Source organism: Erithacus rubecula, assembly GCF_903797595.1.
Source record: "Erithacus rubecula genome assembly, chromosome: 10".
NCBI classification, from domain to species: Eukaryota; Metazoa; Chordata; class Aves; order Passeriformes; family Muscicapidae; genus Erithacus; species Erithacus rubecula.
In genome coordinates, this window is record NC_136662.1 from 11,598,983 (window position 1) to 11,616,792 (window position 17,810).

Below are 17,810 nucleotides of genomic sequence, written 5' to 3' on the forward strand. Positions count from 1 at the left end.
AACCTAGTTCATTTTGCCTGTTATGCTGCATATTTACTGTATTTCCCAGTGTGTTTGTTTTAACTGTTTTTAGAAGTTTAATACTACAACAGCCTTACCCAAGGCTATGTCAGGGAAAAAATGCTTGTTTCATGCTCAGGCATCCAGAGATCCAGGAACAGCCTTGAGATTCAGCTCAGATAAAGGGGCCACTTTTTGGGCAGATTTGAAGCATGCTGACCTGCAGCACCAGAGTCATGGTCAGAGGGGGCCTGGAGGTCATGTGCTGGCAGCAGGCAGGAAGGGAATTCAAGGTTTCTTACTTGACAGCTGGAGTTAGTGAGGATTTTGTTACCTATTCATTTGTTTGAATAGATATACAGTGCTGCACGTGGGTATATTTAGTACTTCTGGTAGGTCAAAGGCCTTTGCTTTGAAGAAAAATAGTTGCTGCTTTAGAAGAGAAGAAGGTTTGAGAGATAAAACAAAGCACTATGCCTCTGCCAAGGTACAGAGCAAATCAGAACTTTGCAAGGATATTTTCCTTTTCTTGCCTCTTCACTTTTTTACCACCTTAGCTTGGCAGCAGTCGTGGATCTCTAGCTATAGCAGCAGCCCTGCACATGTCAATGCAAATATGTTTAGGGGTTTTGAACCTTCAGCCTTTTCAGCTGGCCAGCTCTCCTGTTTAGCTGAGCTCACCAAGGTGAACTCAATCACTCTACCCATTACTTCTTGTTCCTTGGTGATGTGTGGTTTGTGAAGTTGTACAGAGGAAACATAATCAGTCATACTGGCTATACATAATAACAATGAAAAATGAGTTTGGCCACCTGCAATCCTCTCTGTCAAATTTGAGGTTGACTGCTGCTTTTTTTTGTAATCATTTTGCATGATGTTTTGTGAGAGAAGGGTGCCTTTCCTCATAAGAAGATTGAAAATGGGAAGTCCAGATAAATTACTACTTCCACCAGTGCTCTGTGCCAGTGAGGTCTCAGAGTCAAGCTGTGAGTGACACTGTGGCAAATGTACTCTAGGAACACCCTCTATTTGTTGCTTGGAAAGCAGGAGTTCCTCACCACATGCATCTTTGATCCTGGGTAATTTCCAAAGCAGCTTGTGGTGGCTCCACTGGCTCACCAGGGTGATTTTGCAGGCTGCTGTTGTTCCCTTTACACACAGCCATACCCAAGAGCCCAGCTGGAGTACTGGGCTGAATTTAAAAAAAAGTATGTGATAGACCTTATAAAGCCTTAAAAATAACAGCTGCATGCGCCACTGAAATCCTAATCATTTAGTATCTGTCTCAGATAACTCCATGTCTGCTGAAAGCTGCAACTCCCATGCAGCTGATACATAAAAATGACATTGATGTCTTAATTGCCTTATGCATGATGAACATGGCAGTGCCAGGTCTTTAAGAAGTGGCATTTGCTTGTTGTTTGAAAACCCTTACAATGCTCTTTCCCCTCTTCTCTTTGTTAGCACTTTGAGGCATCTGTGCTTGCATAAAATACCACCATTTTTAATGCGGTTTTTTCATCTTGTTTGTCCGGACTGCAGTCTTTGTGTGTTGTTTTCAGCCAGCTCAGGCTTTGCTGGTCATTGGACTTGGCAGTCCTTTCAAGTTCTGCCCACCAGAACTGCCAGAGGAAGTCCTGTGTTGGCCAGAGGAGCCTGTTTGTACAGGGCCTGATGTCCTGCAGGAGCGTGGCTGGGCGCGTGGCTGCCCTTACAGAGGCAGCAGTGACATCTCATGACTTGGAAAGTGCTGTGCAAACCCTCGGTATTTTCCGCTTTTAGAAACGGGCTGTTTGCTGTGTGCAAAGTGAGCCCTGCTCAGCTGAGAGAGCTGTGTGCAGCGCTGTCTGAGGCCATGCCAAGGCCTCCCACAGATGCTGAGGGGTTCTGGAGCAAAAACGTCAGCATGACTTTTCTGACTGATCACAGTTTTTGGTTCTGCTGACTGCTGCTTAAAATGTTGCGTTGGAAGCTGTAAGCTGGACTCTTGTTTTGCTCTCCTGCAAGATGCTGCAGGTACTGCTGTGCTCTTGCAGGGTTGTAGAGGGCAAGAGGGCTGCTGCAGTTGACTGGATGGACTCCTGTCTCTCCATGGCTTGTGTGTGTAAGCACACAGTGCACACGGACTCACATGTTTCTTTCAGGTAGATGTGTGTTGATTTTTGATCATAGACTGTGATTTGTGTTCATAGTCTCCAGTTTCCTCAAAGCTTCTGACATATCTTCTTTATAAATTACTACTTTGCCTGTAATTATTTTCTCCAAGAAAAGATAGTTAAAGGAGTTGATGATATTTCCAGGAGTCCATTTGTATCACAAATCCCATGGTCAGGTTGCAGTCTACTTTGGGCTCATGCATGTGTGTGTGCCATGTTGGAGGAACATTTATCATGAGTAGCCATATTTATGTTGTTCTCTAGAGTGTCTGTTTGAAACAAAAGCTTGAATTAATGAAGTCGTTCTTCTTTAGCCTCCCAGTGCAGGGGAAAATTTCCAATATAAATTGTGTGGAGCTTGCCATGCCTGACAGCCATGCTCCTGTATCAGCTGAAAAAGTAAAACCATGCTGTGGCAAGATAGAAGAAAAAAAAAAAAAGTTTTAATTGTTTAGATTTTTATGTCAATCTTGCCTTTGCTAATACTTTGATAACATTCAAGTTTACATTTCTCTAGAAGAGTTTCTTATTTTCCCTGTGAAACATAAGCAGAGTACTTATACAGTAGGAAAACTTACTCTTTAAATGAGAAGGTCCAAAAAAATAGCACCACCATGAGGTACAAATATCTGAAACTTAAATTACTTGAAAAAGTTTGAAGGAAATATGATTCATAGCCGATACTGTTTCTTTAACAATTGCTGTGGCAATTTATAATAAAGAAATGTTTTTATTATGATTGGATATCATGTCATATATAATAAACATTCTGGTGGCAGTAGTTAGTGTGTCCAGATGAGAGGCAGTATTTATTGATGCCATCAGGGAGGGAAAATTAATGAGAACTGTCACCATTCTGGAGATAACCAACACTCTCTTACCCTGAAGACTGTTTGAGGTCTGGCTCACTCTTCCATCATCTCTCAAGAAAGCCCAGACATGGTGGGCTAGTGTGTGAATACGTGGGGCTCTGAGGCCTCTTGGGAAAGGTGGCTCTGTATGACAATGGCTTTGCAGGGAAATGCAATGGCCCCTGTTTTGTAGGTGTATTGTCAGTGCATGTCATTGGAACATACCTTCTTTCCTCTGCTGATTGGGTTTAAAGTGATGCCTGCAATGAAGTAAATTGAACACTGAAAATGCACCTGGAAGTTACATGGAAAATACTGCATGCAAGGAGCAGCAGTTAGTTCTTTCTTACTTACCTGGAAAGCAAGCCAGTATTTTCTTCAGTAAATCTTTCAAGCAGGAATCAGCAAGACAGTGCAGCTATGATGTGCCTGAAAAGAAAATATTGATCACATCACAAATTTCTTCTGGAGGTTTCTGTCAGATTTTATGGTATTGATTCTGCAATTATGTAGATATGAGTAGTCTTACTTATATGGCTAGGCCTGATTAAATAAAAAATCTAGCTCCTTAGGAGTTTTGGTGGGGTTTTTTTCCTGTGTAGTTAGTATCATAAAATCATTATTTGAAATATTCCCCAAATACTGCTTTGTTTGTACAGAGATTAAAAGTTCTGAATTTTTTAAAGTTTGAAAATAAGAAAAAAATTGGGAAGATTGAAGACCCAACCCAGAGGAGTAGAGAGACAATACATTGGTAAAAATTACTTTTACTCTTCTGAAAGCAGTTTTCTTTGTATTTAATTTCTAATACTGTTTGTGAGCATATGTAGTACAGACACATATTTGTACCAGTACTTGGGCTGGTGAGTTACTGACAGTAAAGTAAACAAAACTGTTTCCTAAATCTGGAGCTGCTGCTGGGTTTTCTGTTTTTTATGAGTCATGCACACATGCTGTTCCTTACCCTGGCTTGGAAAGCAAGAATTTTGTTTTGCCTGTCCAATAAAGAAGTGAACTCTGCATTTTGCTCTTTCTCTGTGACAGTGCCTCTTTAAGAGACACCTGCAGAATGATGCTTCTTTTTTCCAGTCATCTGGATCTATGTGTGGTCTAGCTGCAATCCCTGAGGACCAAACTTTTTTTCCATGTGGAGGCTTTCCAATTTCATAACCCTTTACCCTGCAGTCTTTGTCATCTTATTCATGTTGCTTTGTAGTATTTACTTGCTTTCTGAAGTCCTATTATCTCAGCCTCCTCTCCTTTTCCACCTGCAGCTTGTGAAACAGTGGAAAGTATGATGTTAAACCATTAAGGACTTACCCTGAGATTTGGAAATGCTGTATTCATATTGCAGGTTTGCCTTGGTGTTCTTTAGACACTGTGTACTATATTACGTCTGCATGGTATTTTGCAGTTGAGGTGAACTTACCCACCTGCTGTGTTAGCCCTCCCCTCACACCTGGTAGAGATGAGACAGTGCTAATACTGTCTCTGAGTACACACAGCATTCAGTATTAGCATCATACTGAGCCTGGACTAACCTGACCTGTTGAGAGGCAAGATGTATTGATACCTTAGTGATACACTGGTACAGCTCTGACACTTCTGCTGGGTGGCTAGCACCTCTCCAACTTGCTGGAAATACAGGCAGTAGAAATGTGTTTACTTGAAATAGCCTTTGTAGATTAGTTTAGAAGGCCCCAGATGCATTTAAGGAAAATGGTCCTGGCAGAAATTTGTCATATGTCCTTCATCTCTCAGTTTAAGAAGCTTTTCCTTTGGGGCAGGAACTGCTTTTCAATATGTACTCATATATCCTCTACAGAGTTAACCCCTTCCACACCCACTTTTTCATTTCAGGGCTTTGGGTACCCTGTTACACAATTACCTGGTAATAGTTTAGGGGTGGGAGAAAGAAAGACAAATTAAAATTGGCAGGTCAGGCGAAAAGAAAAACTTAGATCTGCAATATATGCACACAGTGTGGAACAGAAAATTATCTGGAAATTTGTTTTATTTCTGCATGAATCTTCTACCTTAATTATTAAAGTAAAACTTAGAGTGGGGATACCATTTTTTTTTTTTTTTTTAATAGGCCACTAGTAAGGGAGATGATGTACTTGTGGTGTACTGGGACAGATCTTCTTCCCTTAAACAGATCTAAAGCCAACAAGGAATTTTCCCACAAAATGTATAAAAGGAAGACTGTCCCCTCAGGATTCATTACATGCCATGTGAATGGTATTGACATCCCCTGATTTATGCAAAGCTGAGTGGAGTGTTGTGTTTTTAGGACTCGAGTGCTGGGAAGCCTGGCTGATCTGCAGAAGGGCAGATGGCACAAATGGTTTCACTTAATCTTTGGGAGCCTAAGCATCTAATTCAGGTCACAGACAGAATGGGCAGCTTTGCACTGGTGGACATCAGTTTTCCATTGACCAAACCATGGTCACTGTGGGCAGCTCTAGCTTTGCAGGTGACCAAAATGGGGATTATCATGTGAAAGTTACATTTGACTGGCAAAGCTGAACAGAATTGCTTGTACAGAGACTGCTCTCTTTGCTGCAGACAGAATTTTTGGAAAAATCTTCTTTTTCAGGAGAATTCTTGTTCTCAAAGCTATGTAATGCAGAACATATTCAGTGAACGTTGAATTGAAATATATATGCACAAGGAAAGCTCAATTTTGTATAATTCGGGTAAAAGAAGTTAACATAGGCAGTGTGTGTATGATATCTATATAAATTTATCAGTAAACTCTTTGGGATATACTTTCAAGGTAATTGTCACAGAACTGTCTCAGTATGATTTATGGTAATACAGGTTATTACCCTTTGTGTTCTGTCCTTATGCAAACCCTCAAGATTTTTTATTCTTATTATTCTTGTATTGTAAAAGTAGTACAAGTAGTACCCTTCTATTGCAAATAAGACTTCAATAACTGTCCTGCATATTTGCAAAATGTTTTGTATCAGGAATAGCTTTTATTACCTAGGTATTTGCATATATTATTAGCATTTGGCTTCTCCAGCTTAGAATAACAATGTAGAAACACTAGAACTTAATTTTCTATGTTGTTGCCAAAAAATAAATTATGTGGCTAAGCTGGGGGCAGAAATAGTCCAACATTTTCATGAAGTTAGAAGCATTGTGTTGTAATGTCTCCTTGTGTCAGAATTTTCTGATGCTGTTTGAGCTGTGGTGCCTTCTGAGCAGGCACTGCATTCCCAGTGAAACCTTATCAGCATGGTTGCCTACTCTTATACTTTTGAGGAGAAAGTATCACTGGTGCAGGAACCCACCAGTTATGAACCAGACACATGCAACTCTGCTGCCAGGAACAGAGCAGTATGTTTAATATCATACAGCATACCATTGTACTTATCTGGCACATGATGTCTTTGATAATGTTACAGTACTAAATTTTACTTGTAATTTGCTTTTTTTAGTCTGTTGTGTGGAGCAGCTGAATTGCAAATCCACATGAGGAGATCTAAATGTGCTGCAATTCAATCCTATTACACAGGCCCTCAGCTGGGTCATTTAATATTGGAGTAAAAAATGTACTGGAGCTTACACTGAAGGCAGAATTGCAGATAGTTTTTGAGTACACTGCAAACCCTTAGGCCTTTTGTTCTAAAGGGCACTCTCTCATCCAGCTGTTGGAAACCACTACAAAGTCTTTGTAGGGGCATGTCAGTTTTCTAGTTGGTTCTAAAACCTCAGATCTTCATTTAAAACAATGTGTTGCTCTGCGTGGAACAGGTGCCAAACTCAAGGGTGATGCCTCATCCCTACTGAAGGTGAAGGGAGCATTGTTTAGTTCTTGTCTTGAACACATGTTTTGGGGTTGCCATTTAGTGGCTGAGGTCAGCTGGTCTGTTCAGCCTAGGGAAGAGGAGACTGAGGGGAGACCTCACCACATTCTACAGCTTCCTTATGAGGGGAAGAGGAGGGACAGGCACTGATCTCTACTCTGGTGACCAGTGACAGAACCCAAGATAACAGCATAAAATTGTGTCAGAGGGTCATGGGTTGAATATTAGGAAAAGGTTCTTCACCCAGAGAGTGGCTGGGCTCTGGAACAGCTCCCCAGGGCAGTGGTCACAGCCCTAAGTCTGACAGAGGTCAAGAAGAGCTTGGACAATGCTCTCAGGCACATGGTGTGACTCTTGGGGATGGTGCTGAACAGGGCCAGGAATTGCATTCAATGATCGTTGAGGGTCCCTTCCAACTCAGCTTGTTTTGTGATTCTCTGAATCATTAATAATGGGAACATCATGCATAATTCAAAATAGTTTGTTAGTGGATGTTGGCATGTTCATGTGCTGCAGGACTTGATTTTTAAGCTCTTTGTGTCTAGCATAGCACACCCTGACCTTTAGCCCCTATTGCTGGACAGGCAGGGGTGAAGGGAAAAGGAGTTTTCAAACACCTTTTGGTCAAAGGTTTTTAAGAGTACTTCTTAATGAAGAGAGTGCAGTGGACCACAGGTCATAACTGGGCAGTCTTTATCCATTTTTCTGTTTTCTTCTCTTCTTTTTTTTTAATGGAGCCTAGTTTTCCAGTCTGGGTGGTAGATTATAACAGTCAAGAGATTGTGCAATAATATTCTCTCTTATGAAGTAATGTATGGGACCACATCAGTCTCTGGTTTAATGCCAGTAGCTTCAGTGGAATTATGCCAGGGGTGAATCTTTCCCATGATTTTTAAAGCTGAGCTATAACTGCTGTTTAGTCAATCTGATTCTCTAGTACTGTGTGGGTGAGAAGGTCCAGGCAATGCCAATCTATTTGCAATCCAGTATTTTGGGTGAAATAAATAAACGGTTAATTTATTAGAGTGTTGCATGAGCCTTGGAAACAAACTTCAGTCCCCCATGCACCTGGGTAGATGCTACCTGGGACTCAGATCCCTTCCCTAAGGACTGAGTTGTGCCCCATCCTGGAAGTAATAAAAGGCATTTCCTTCCCTTGTGCCTCATGCATCACAGCTCTCCCCCTGCTCTCTCCCAAAGGGGCAGCTCCCTGCCCCAGCAGCATCCATGAGGGCTGGGGTGGCAGAGAGAAGGTGGCATGGTGTGTCCCTGGCAAGGGCTGTGAAGGTGGCACTGTGTTGCACAATGTTGTTCTGTGGCAGAAAAAGTAACCGTGGGGATGAGTTCTTGCTTTTAGTGCTGTTGCAGTTTCCCTGGAGTTAGTGATAGATTTCTTTGATACTGTTTTGAAGATCTTCTGTCTGATTGCTGGGGCAAGTTTTCAAAAATTGATGCTTACTCTGAGCAACGAATCTGCATTGGAGAACCTTCCCAGAAGGGAAGCAGTAGGATCTTATGTGCTCTTAGGAACGTGCTTATCATTTGATTTAAGAATGCAAATATCTAACCCTGTGAGCAAAGTTACATTCTAGCAGTAACACCATGTGAACATATTTTGAGTTTCTTGGAAAAATCAGCAAACTCTCTCTCAGAAACTGTTGGCTCTGGAAAGCTGGGTATTGTGATCTACTATAGCTGGCTTGGTATCAAATCTGTAATACAATATTCAGTAAGCATAGCAAAAGCATGAGGGGGGAGGAAAAAAAAGGTATTCCATTTTGAATCACAATCCCTGTCTAAAGAGTATGCTTTTTCTTTACTTTTATTTTAAGAAGAAAAGTATCCTTCCCAAAGTGTTTGATAAACAGTTGTGAAAAGTTGCACAATACCATATCCCACCAGTTGAGGTGGAATAATGGATTAATCCTTGACTGAATTCTGTTATGGCAAATGTACCGACATTATATTTTTCAAGTGAATTTCAGTAGAAATTCCAAATCTCCTGTATTGATAGACACAAGCAAACTGTAAAAATAAGTTTCTTCATATTAATTTATTTGTCTTGCAATACCAGAATAAACTAGATTCTATAAATATTGTATTATCAAAAAGAGTGAGAACACTTAGGACAGAGATAGGTATGTGTTTTCAGATATAAGCTCTAAATTTTGCCTGCTTTGAATGAGTTAATTTAATCTATGCAGTGCAGTAATGAAGTAAGATGTCATAAATCTGTCTTTACTGCATCATTTGTAAGTCAGAAAATGTACTTATGTGATCTAAGAGTTAAAATTCCTTTTTTCTTCTTTTTTAGAGAACAGCTGTCCAAGCCTAGGCAGTGTAATTCAATACAACACTGCATATTTTGTCCTGGCTGATTAGCACAGATTTGTAATGGCTGTTTTGGAAAATGTGCTATGAATTTATCTAAAGGTCTTCATGCCGGAATAGTTAATTCAACCTTACAAATCCTTGGCACCTAACTTTCATCTTTTTAGAACAAAACACAGAACCTGTGATTTGATGCCTTGAAGTCAGCAAAACAAAATGGTACTTTAACAGCAGCATTTACTTTGATCAGTTTTCAGCATTTGTGTCCTTGCCTTTTGCATAGTACAAATTGCTTTACCAGAGTAGCGGGGCAGGAGCCCGTAGACTGTTTTTGTAGTTGGTTTCTGTGGTGATACTGAGCCTTCCATGAAACTGATCTCTGGGGACAGAAGCCTCTGTAGCTGCCTTAACCTTCTGCTGCTGAAGACCTTAAAGGAACTGTGTGCAGAATGTGCAGGCAGCAGTGACCAGCCTGGGTCTGTGCAGAGGCACTCTGATGGGCATTGCACCTGGGAATGGAAAAAGGCATTCTAGCAAATAGGTCAGAGCTGGGGTGCACATCCCAGTTGACCCTAGATGCTTTTTAAAGAGGAATGTGTAGGTTTTGTTTTAAGATTTTCAGAATAGCTTTAGTCTATAGTTTTCAGCTATGACCAAACTGTTGTATTCCTTACAAGTTAGTCATGTATTTTTTGGAGGAGTGTGTGCCAAAGGGGGCCAGACAAGAGTCTGAAGAGGAGCTTCCTCTGACAAACAGCTGCTGAAGTTGAGCCTTGCTGAGAGGACCATTGCTGACACTCATGCCCAGAAGGTCTGGCCTAGCTGTTGATTGCACAATGAAAATGCTGGCTGTGCAACAGCTTTGTGATCAAATGAGCCCTTCACTGGGATTGAGGAATGTGTTGGACCACATTGAGTTATTTTCCTGTACTGTTGTGCTGCTGTCTGCTTGGATGATATGCTGTCTCTTAATATGTTTTTAAAATAATATGGGCAAAGCAATAGCAGCTGCTTTTTAAATGGACTAGGTGACCTAGAAATGCCCAAGTCCATTTAATGATTCTGGTTTCATTGTTTTTTGGTATTGCTTGACCAAACTGGTCACAAAGCTTCCTGAGATATGGAAGACTTTTACTGAGGTAGTATATAGTTGAGAAGTACAAAATGTGTGTATTTTATAAGCTTCTTTGAAAATCTAGGAATGGATGGACAATGTCCCTTTTTGGATCCCGGTTTATTTTTTTTTAATAAGCTTACATGGGGGATTTAGAAAAATGTTAGGTGTTTTACCACAGAGTTCAGTGAGTTCAGAGTTTCATATTATGTCTTCAGGACACTCTTTATGGCACAGAAGAAACATAGAATTGGTTTCTGATGGAGTTTCTGGGCAAGGCTTCACATAAATATTTCGTAATATGCATTTTGCCAGTGAAAATACAAAAAGAAAGGGAAAATTTATAATTATCTCTTGTGCCATTAATTAGAAACTTTCTTTTTTGGTGGTTTAAAGCAATCCAATATCTTTCTATCAGTTTGTGTTGTGTTTTGAAGGTGCTATGAACCACAGATATGTGAGAAGGGATATGCCTTGAATAACTCTTGAGCAGAGTCTGGGAGAGGAGGATTGCTTGGGATTCAGCTAATGTATGCATAACTAGAGCCACAGTGGGGGCACTGCAGCAGAAATGACATTTTTGTTGAGATTCTGTAGGGAGAGTAGGAATGAATGGTGCTGTGGATGGAGGAAGCCATGCCGGCAATGAGCAGAGGGACACACCAGTGGGAGCACAGCTGTGGCAGCAGAGAGCTTTGCAAGGCAGGGCTAAGGAGAGGCTGGTGTTGTGCTGGTGCAGCTGAGTGTTGAACTTGTGCTTGTGTTGATATTGTAATTTTTAGTGCCTTGGAGTCCTATTAAACCTTTCAATCTCTGAAGCAGGAGTGGAAAGAGGCATTGGAGTGCCTCTGGTGCATAATCAAAGTCCAGGCTTTCAGTTGGGCTCTGCAGTTCAAACCACCTCACATAAACACCTCTCTGGTGAGCTGTTCTGACCGTGCCTACCATACTTGGGCTGAAATTTCCATGTGATACCCACTGACTGTAGTTATGCAACAGAAAAAACCCAAATGCTTGGCAGCAGGGTTTGGCATCAAGATCTTGAGTGCTGGTAACTCCTCAGCAGTTTGCTTGAAAAACTTTCCAAGAACTAGAAAAAAGTCTCTCATAATAGATGCCACTGCTGTGTATCAAGTCCTGACAGTGATTTTGGAGCAACTGTAAATACAAAGGGGGAAATAGTTACTTTATGGGGAGTATGTTAATTTTGTAAAAATTCTCAGTGGGAACAGTCACATTCAGACTTGACTACCCAGCAGGTAGGTTCCTTAGCAGTGCTAGCTGTGAAGCAGAAACTGGTTATGAAAAAGGTGATAACTAAGATGGTCCTGAGCAGTTTTCATGGAACTCTGGGGTTTGTTTTTTTCCAGTCTGTAAAACAAAGTTGGTTTTTTGCTCAAGATTCAGATTTTTTCTGAGTACTCTGCAATGCAAACAAGTGTAGTGACAGGGAATACATATGCTAAGGAATATAGTGATGAAGACTGCTGCAGAAGCACAGTCACATAAACTATATTCTTTCTCAAGTTTAGGACTAAGCATATGAATTTTGTGTTGTGTTTTGTTGCTTAGTCATGAGCATCACTGAAGAGTGCAGTAATGAAAATTACCTTTATTTGGAAAATTTTCACAGAAGTAGTTAATTTAGTTATGAAAAAAGTTAATTTTTGTGTTGAAGTCCTGTAGCTTTTCCCAAGGGTCTCCACTTTTCAGGGAGAAATGTAGAAAAATTCCATTACGTGGTATAACTTACCCTACAGTTTCAGCCAAAGGCATGGACAGATACATCACCACTTCTGCATACAGCTCAAACTTTGATTATTTGTTGATATTTATTTTTATTTGCATGTATGAAAATACTAATGTATGTGTGTATTATATACATCTTTAATTTTCAAAGTTAAGGGAATAACTACAAAATCTTACAGTAGATCTAGTTGCAAAGAGTCTCTGATTTTCTCACTAAGATAGTATGATTGCTCTGTGCACTTTCATGTGACTAAAACAACAGGAAGAATTCTTCATGAAGTCTAAAACATCTGTCTTGTCTGATGGATGTTGGCTTTGAACAAATTTGTCTGAGATCAGTTGAAAAAGAGGTGCTTCTCAATTTTCTTATTACGCAAAGGACTTGGCCTAGCTGCTTCTGAGATGAAGTTTTCTGAGTGTGTTATATGTATTGTATCATTCTTGCTTTTAATAAATAATGGAGGTTTTGAATAGCAAATTTTTTTTCTAATAAGAGCCATATCTTTTACATTGACTTAGCCTGACAAAAGCACAGTCAGGGTGCAAGCCTAAGGTGAGTGTTCCTGTTGGCCTGTGCAAGAGGATTGTTAATGGCTTTTTATTCTTGTTTTTTTAAGCACACCACCTATATTGTAGTAATTTCATTAATATCTAGGATCAAATGAAATCAGTTATTATTGGGCATGGAAGTATCTTGGATGCATTTTATGCCATTTGAAGCTGAAAAAAATCAGCATAATTCTTGAACTCACATTTGCAAGACCAGGACTTCAAAATATTTAACTGGACTGCTTTACTAAAGTGAGATTACAGTATTTTTATTGTGTTGTAAGAAAACATAAGCCCAGAACAAGGTAATTACGTTTAATATTTTAAACAGCTTATTATTCATTAGCAGTGACTATAGCTGGAAAGCCACAAGAATTAACGAAAGCTTTTTAATTGTTGTGAATTTAATAGTGGTTCTAAACAGCTTTTTCTTTTTGCTTTCACCTTTCCATTTCTAGACAGAATGAACAGAAGTCTTGTAAAATGAATAATTTCTCTCTTATTTGCAGTTAACAGAACTACTTTGGCTCTGTAGCTGATTGAGCAAAGCAGTTTCTGTAGCTGAGAATGTGACTGTTTGGCTTTTCAGGTCTCTGTCCTCCCATTAGAATTGAGAGCATTACTGCCCTGCAGTTGGCTAAAATTAGGTATTTTATTCTTTAGAGGCAGAAAATGGAGAGAAATGTGTTTCTTGGTAGTCTGTGGGACTTGGTGGTTTTTCTAAATGGAAAAAAAAAACTTTGTCTTCTGCTGGAGAGGCCAGGTGGTGCCAGAGGTGGCTGCAGAGAGCAGAAGATGGCACTGCCAGGCCTGGCACGGCCCAGCTGCTGGCCAGGAGAGGAGCTCGTTCTGTAAAGCAGCTTAGGTTTAGTAAAATATGGATTTACTCAGTTTTCCAACAAGATTTAGTCAAGCTTAACCAAGAGGAGGACAGGGATATCCTCAGTGCTCCCAGAGGTGTGCCTGTGAGAGTCTGTCACTGTGGAGACACGTTTGGTCAGTGGCATTGCAGAATCTGGTGTATTCTACTTGTAAGAAACTGCTGCCAGTTAGTGTGAGAGCACAGCCAGCTGTTGTCCAGCTTTTTTGCAAACTCTTAAGTAGTGAAAAATGGTCTTTCTGCTGTTCTTTGGGTGTGTCTGACATGAGACCAGGGCCTGGCTTTGACTTTATAGTGATGGTGAACTTTTCAAGGTGAAATAAATAAAATAAAATAAAAATATTTGCAAAAATACCTACCAACCAAACCAAAAGCCCCAAAGCAAGCACAAAACCAGAACCAAAAAACAAATAAAAAATCATCCTACTTTCTATTTTGGAAAGTATTTTCAGCAGTAATAGGTACCTAGTTTTCAATTTGGTCTCTGGTTTTCATCTAGTTAGTTTAGTGGATGAATCTCCATTTTCTTTACTGGTAAACTAATGGTTGTTTGCCCCTATATAAGAATCATGCAAGGAACTATACATAGTGGCTCTTCTCTATCTCAAACATCCTTTAAAATTCTATAGCAGGATACAGAATTCTGAATGATCTTTGTACTCATCTCTGTTTGCCACCACTCAAACTGGTGGTTGTGTTCATGTTTGCTTCCTCTATACTTTTTTTAGAAAAGGTTTTTTAGGTTCCACAAAATCACTGCAATATCAATTGCAAGTCTGAATATGCTAAAAAATGTCAGGTTGTTCTGTTGTGTGTTTGGTTATGCTTTTGTCCTACAGTGAACCCTTTCTAGAAGGGCAGTACTGGGATAGGAGGAGTTGGGCAGGAGGAGCTTCCAGCACCTGCAAACTGGTTGTTTCAACGCCACCTGTAACAGGTTGCCTCACTTCCATGATGTCCACTTTGCTCAGATCATTTACCCTGTGTATCTTTTTAGTCTCTGAACACAGGCATTTTCTTTCCCTAGTGTATGTTAAAGTTTCTTTTGAAATTCCTTCCATAAAGTAATGTAGTGCTCACTTGTGTTTCTGGATTTGTTCCACCTAGTTTTTGTTTGTTTACTTTTATTTGTTTTACAGGCTAGATTTATGCCCTTAACAGAATCAGCAGATGAGGTTTTATAGTGTAAGCCAGCTTTGTAGACTACCATCTAGAAACCAGAAATAAGAGTTTGCTTTGCAATTCTTTTTATCTCCTTGTTCTCCAACTCTCAGCTTAGTGGTTTGACCTTTTGCATAAGCTATTTTTCATCAGCATTTGCCAAGGTTTTCTTTTTAGCAATGCTTTGCAAGCATCGAGCACAACTGTTAACTATTTCATATTTTTTCTTCTCTGTGCTCTGTTGACTGAATTTTGTGGAAGTAGATTAATGTATAATCTTAAGTCAAGAGGTGTGAATGCTAAAAGTCATAATATATATAAAAATTACCTTTGATTCATTGTTCAAATTCCAGGAAGTATTCACATATTTCTGTGTTTTTCTGTAGGTCACATTACATTTGAATCCAATTTCATCAGTGCATATTCACCAGAAGCCTCTGGTGTTTCTTCTCAACTCTCCTTTGCCTTTGGTCTGGAAGCTAAAAACAGAAAGACTGGCACCTGGAATCCGAAGAGTTTTCTTTGTAAGTATGCACAGTCCTCTGGCCTGCTCTATATCCTAGCTGCTTGTGGCATATGGCATGGAGTTAATGGCATTCATTTGGAAATTTTTCAAACTTGGATTAAAAAAAAAAGTTAAGAGGGGGTCAAGTTTCATTGTAGGGCTCTGGGGAACAGTTAGGTGGTAGGGCAAAGCGGTTTGGAAAAAGTGGCCAATTACTTGTTATGTGAATTTAAGGAAAGGAAAGCAAAGCTGCTTTTCAGAATCTGCACATCATAGAATTATTAATACTAACAGTCATTAGATTTCAAAAAGCTGTGAGGTTATATGAGATTGCCAGTCCTGGTTGGAAGTCTAACAGTACCATAAAGCAAAAAGCCTCAGAGCAATTGGAAATATTAAGAGGGGATGCTAATTGTGTGGTCTGTGACCAAAATATAAATTTGTATGTATTGAGCTCAGTATGTCCAGTTATGGTTTTTCTCTGGTGAAGCTTTCATCTATTGAAATGACCAAGCTAAGCCCAGAATGAAGTCATTTTTGTTTCTCAGAAAGACTGGAGCACTGCTTATAATGCAAGATCCAAATATTACCTAGTATTTGTAAATCATGTCCTTACAGTTTGCCAGGGCCTTCAAGCTTTCTATTTGTAGTGAAACAGACAAGTTGTTTGGATTAAATTTTTAATGTGTGACATCATGTCTAATCATGAGTCGTCCTTATGAAAGCTGCAGCTTTCACTATATTACACTCTAATTGCAGATCTAAACTTGATTATTTTTAGTGGTATCCTTATAGGGCTTAATTTTGCTCCTCCAGCACAGCTGACAGTGGTAGGCAAGATTGTTTCTGCAGCACACAGTGGGAACTTAGTTTTGTGCTGTGCATCACCAGGACAGGCAGAGGCACAGTGGTGCAGCATTAAAGCACTGGGAGGGGACACTGCTCTCTCAGTTGACCTGGTGTGGTGGTGACATGGTTAAGTACACCGAGAGTTTTGTCACTTGCTGGACACTGCAAGCTTTCTGGAATTGTTTCTCTTTTTCCTGTCATCTAGGTATAAGAGTAGGAATAGCCTTGATATCTTGAACTTTGAAGGACTCAGTCCTGTTTCCAGTGCATTACTGATTGGTGCAAAGAATATGGACTTGTTTTTATTCTGAGGTATTCACAGTCATAGGCTTTTTATTGGTGTTTTGGGGACTCATGACTGTTATCTTCTTGTTCCTGTTATGTGTCCTTAATGCAACCAGTACAGTTCTGATTTGCTCAGAAAATGGCTGAGGCACATGTAGAACAACAGTGTGAGCAGTCCTCATTCCTCTCATGGACAAAAGAAGCAGGATCTTTCATCAGATAGTAAAGCCTTAGATCTATTTTCAGTTTAATTTTGGTCTTCTCCTACAATGCATCATGACTCCCATTTCCTATCAACTGGATTTTGTTCAGCTACTTTGTGTTCTTCCTCTGCACCTATGTTTTTCCCTCTCCCCTTACCTTGCTCTGGGAGTAGAAAGATGGTCTGTTGAGACCCATCCATTTCAGCCCAGCTGATTGTGCTGGAGTTCAGATGGTGATCTGCTGAGCTTGCTTGGTTTGTCTCAGTGGGGTTTCAGCAGCCTGCATTGAGGTATAGGAACAGCAGCAATGTGCTTAAGGCTCTGACTGCCAAAACTGTACCATTAGATAAGTGTTTGCTGCAGAAAACTGTTTCAGGTGCTTCTGGTTACAAACTCAGGCTTGAAGAGGTGAGTAGCAGGAGTAATGATTCTTGCCAATCAAGATGTTGCCTGACCTCAAGAACTGCCACTGTAAACTTGGCCACTGGTGCTGCAGGGAGGAGGGGACTGTTTCTCAGGTGGGGCAGGAGTACCTGGCAGGCACTACAGATTTGCTGCTGTGTTGGGAGGACTCAAATCAAATACCTCCTCTCAAAACCCTCTCTCTTATCTCTGCTGGTCACAGTAAGGGCTGAATGTTGTGCCTTGTGCCATCCTGCCAGCCTCTGGTGCTGGGATAAGGCTGCTGCCCATGTTAAGGTTTCTGTTTTTCTTTCCTACGAAAAGCTCAAAGAACAAGATTGCAGGTACTGATCCACCATTACCTCTCCCAGTTTAGTCTTTGTCATCCCTCTCACTCTTTAAGTTCACTTTATTTTTTCCCTAAGGTGATGTTTTTGCTGTAAACATAAGCTTATTTCAGTCTCTTATCATGAATTCATCAGCCTTCCCACTTTTTATGGCCTAGTTTTTCAGTAGGTACGGCATCTCGGGATGTGGGCTGAACAGATTTAAATGTGGTCATCATCTGTTGCTCTTCCACAATTCCACTCTGTTCACAGGGACAAATACATTGTTTTCCCAAATGCTTTCTGAAAAAACAGCACAGAATAATGTGGCACAGAAGACATGCAAAATGTGGAGGAAGTCCTAGCAGCACCTGTAGGCAAGTGCAGTATGCCAAATAGAGATCAAGGGGCTCTAGTTTTGCCTAGAGCTGTTTGCCTGTGTTGAGCTGTGCTCGTTTGCAACCCCTGTGACAGTCTCTGTCCTAGGAAAGGTTGTCCCTTTCCAGGATCAGGGGTTCTTGTTTTAGGTGAGCTGTGGGGCAAAGGGACATGCTGCTTCTGCCCTAGCTGCTGAGAGGTTCCCTGCCTCTGTGCAAGAGCCTTCAGTGAGTTCCAGACAGCTGACCCTAGG

General features: G+C 40.5%; 1 protein-coding gene across 2 annotated transcripts in view; it reads left to right on the forward strand.

Annotated features, from left to right (window-relative positions):
• TGFBR3 (transforming growth factor beta receptor 3) overlaps positions 1-17,810 on the forward strand; it is a 106,982-nt gene that overhangs the window by 47,285 nt on the left and 41,887 nt on the right. For both annotated transcript variants that reach the window (XM_079313735.1, XM_079313736.1), the window contains exon 4: positions 14,996-15,133. In XM_079313735.1, the coding sequence (XP_079169861.1) occupies positions 14,996-15,133 (138 nt within the window). The remainder of the gene's footprint in view (positions 1-14,995; positions 15,134-17,810) is intronic.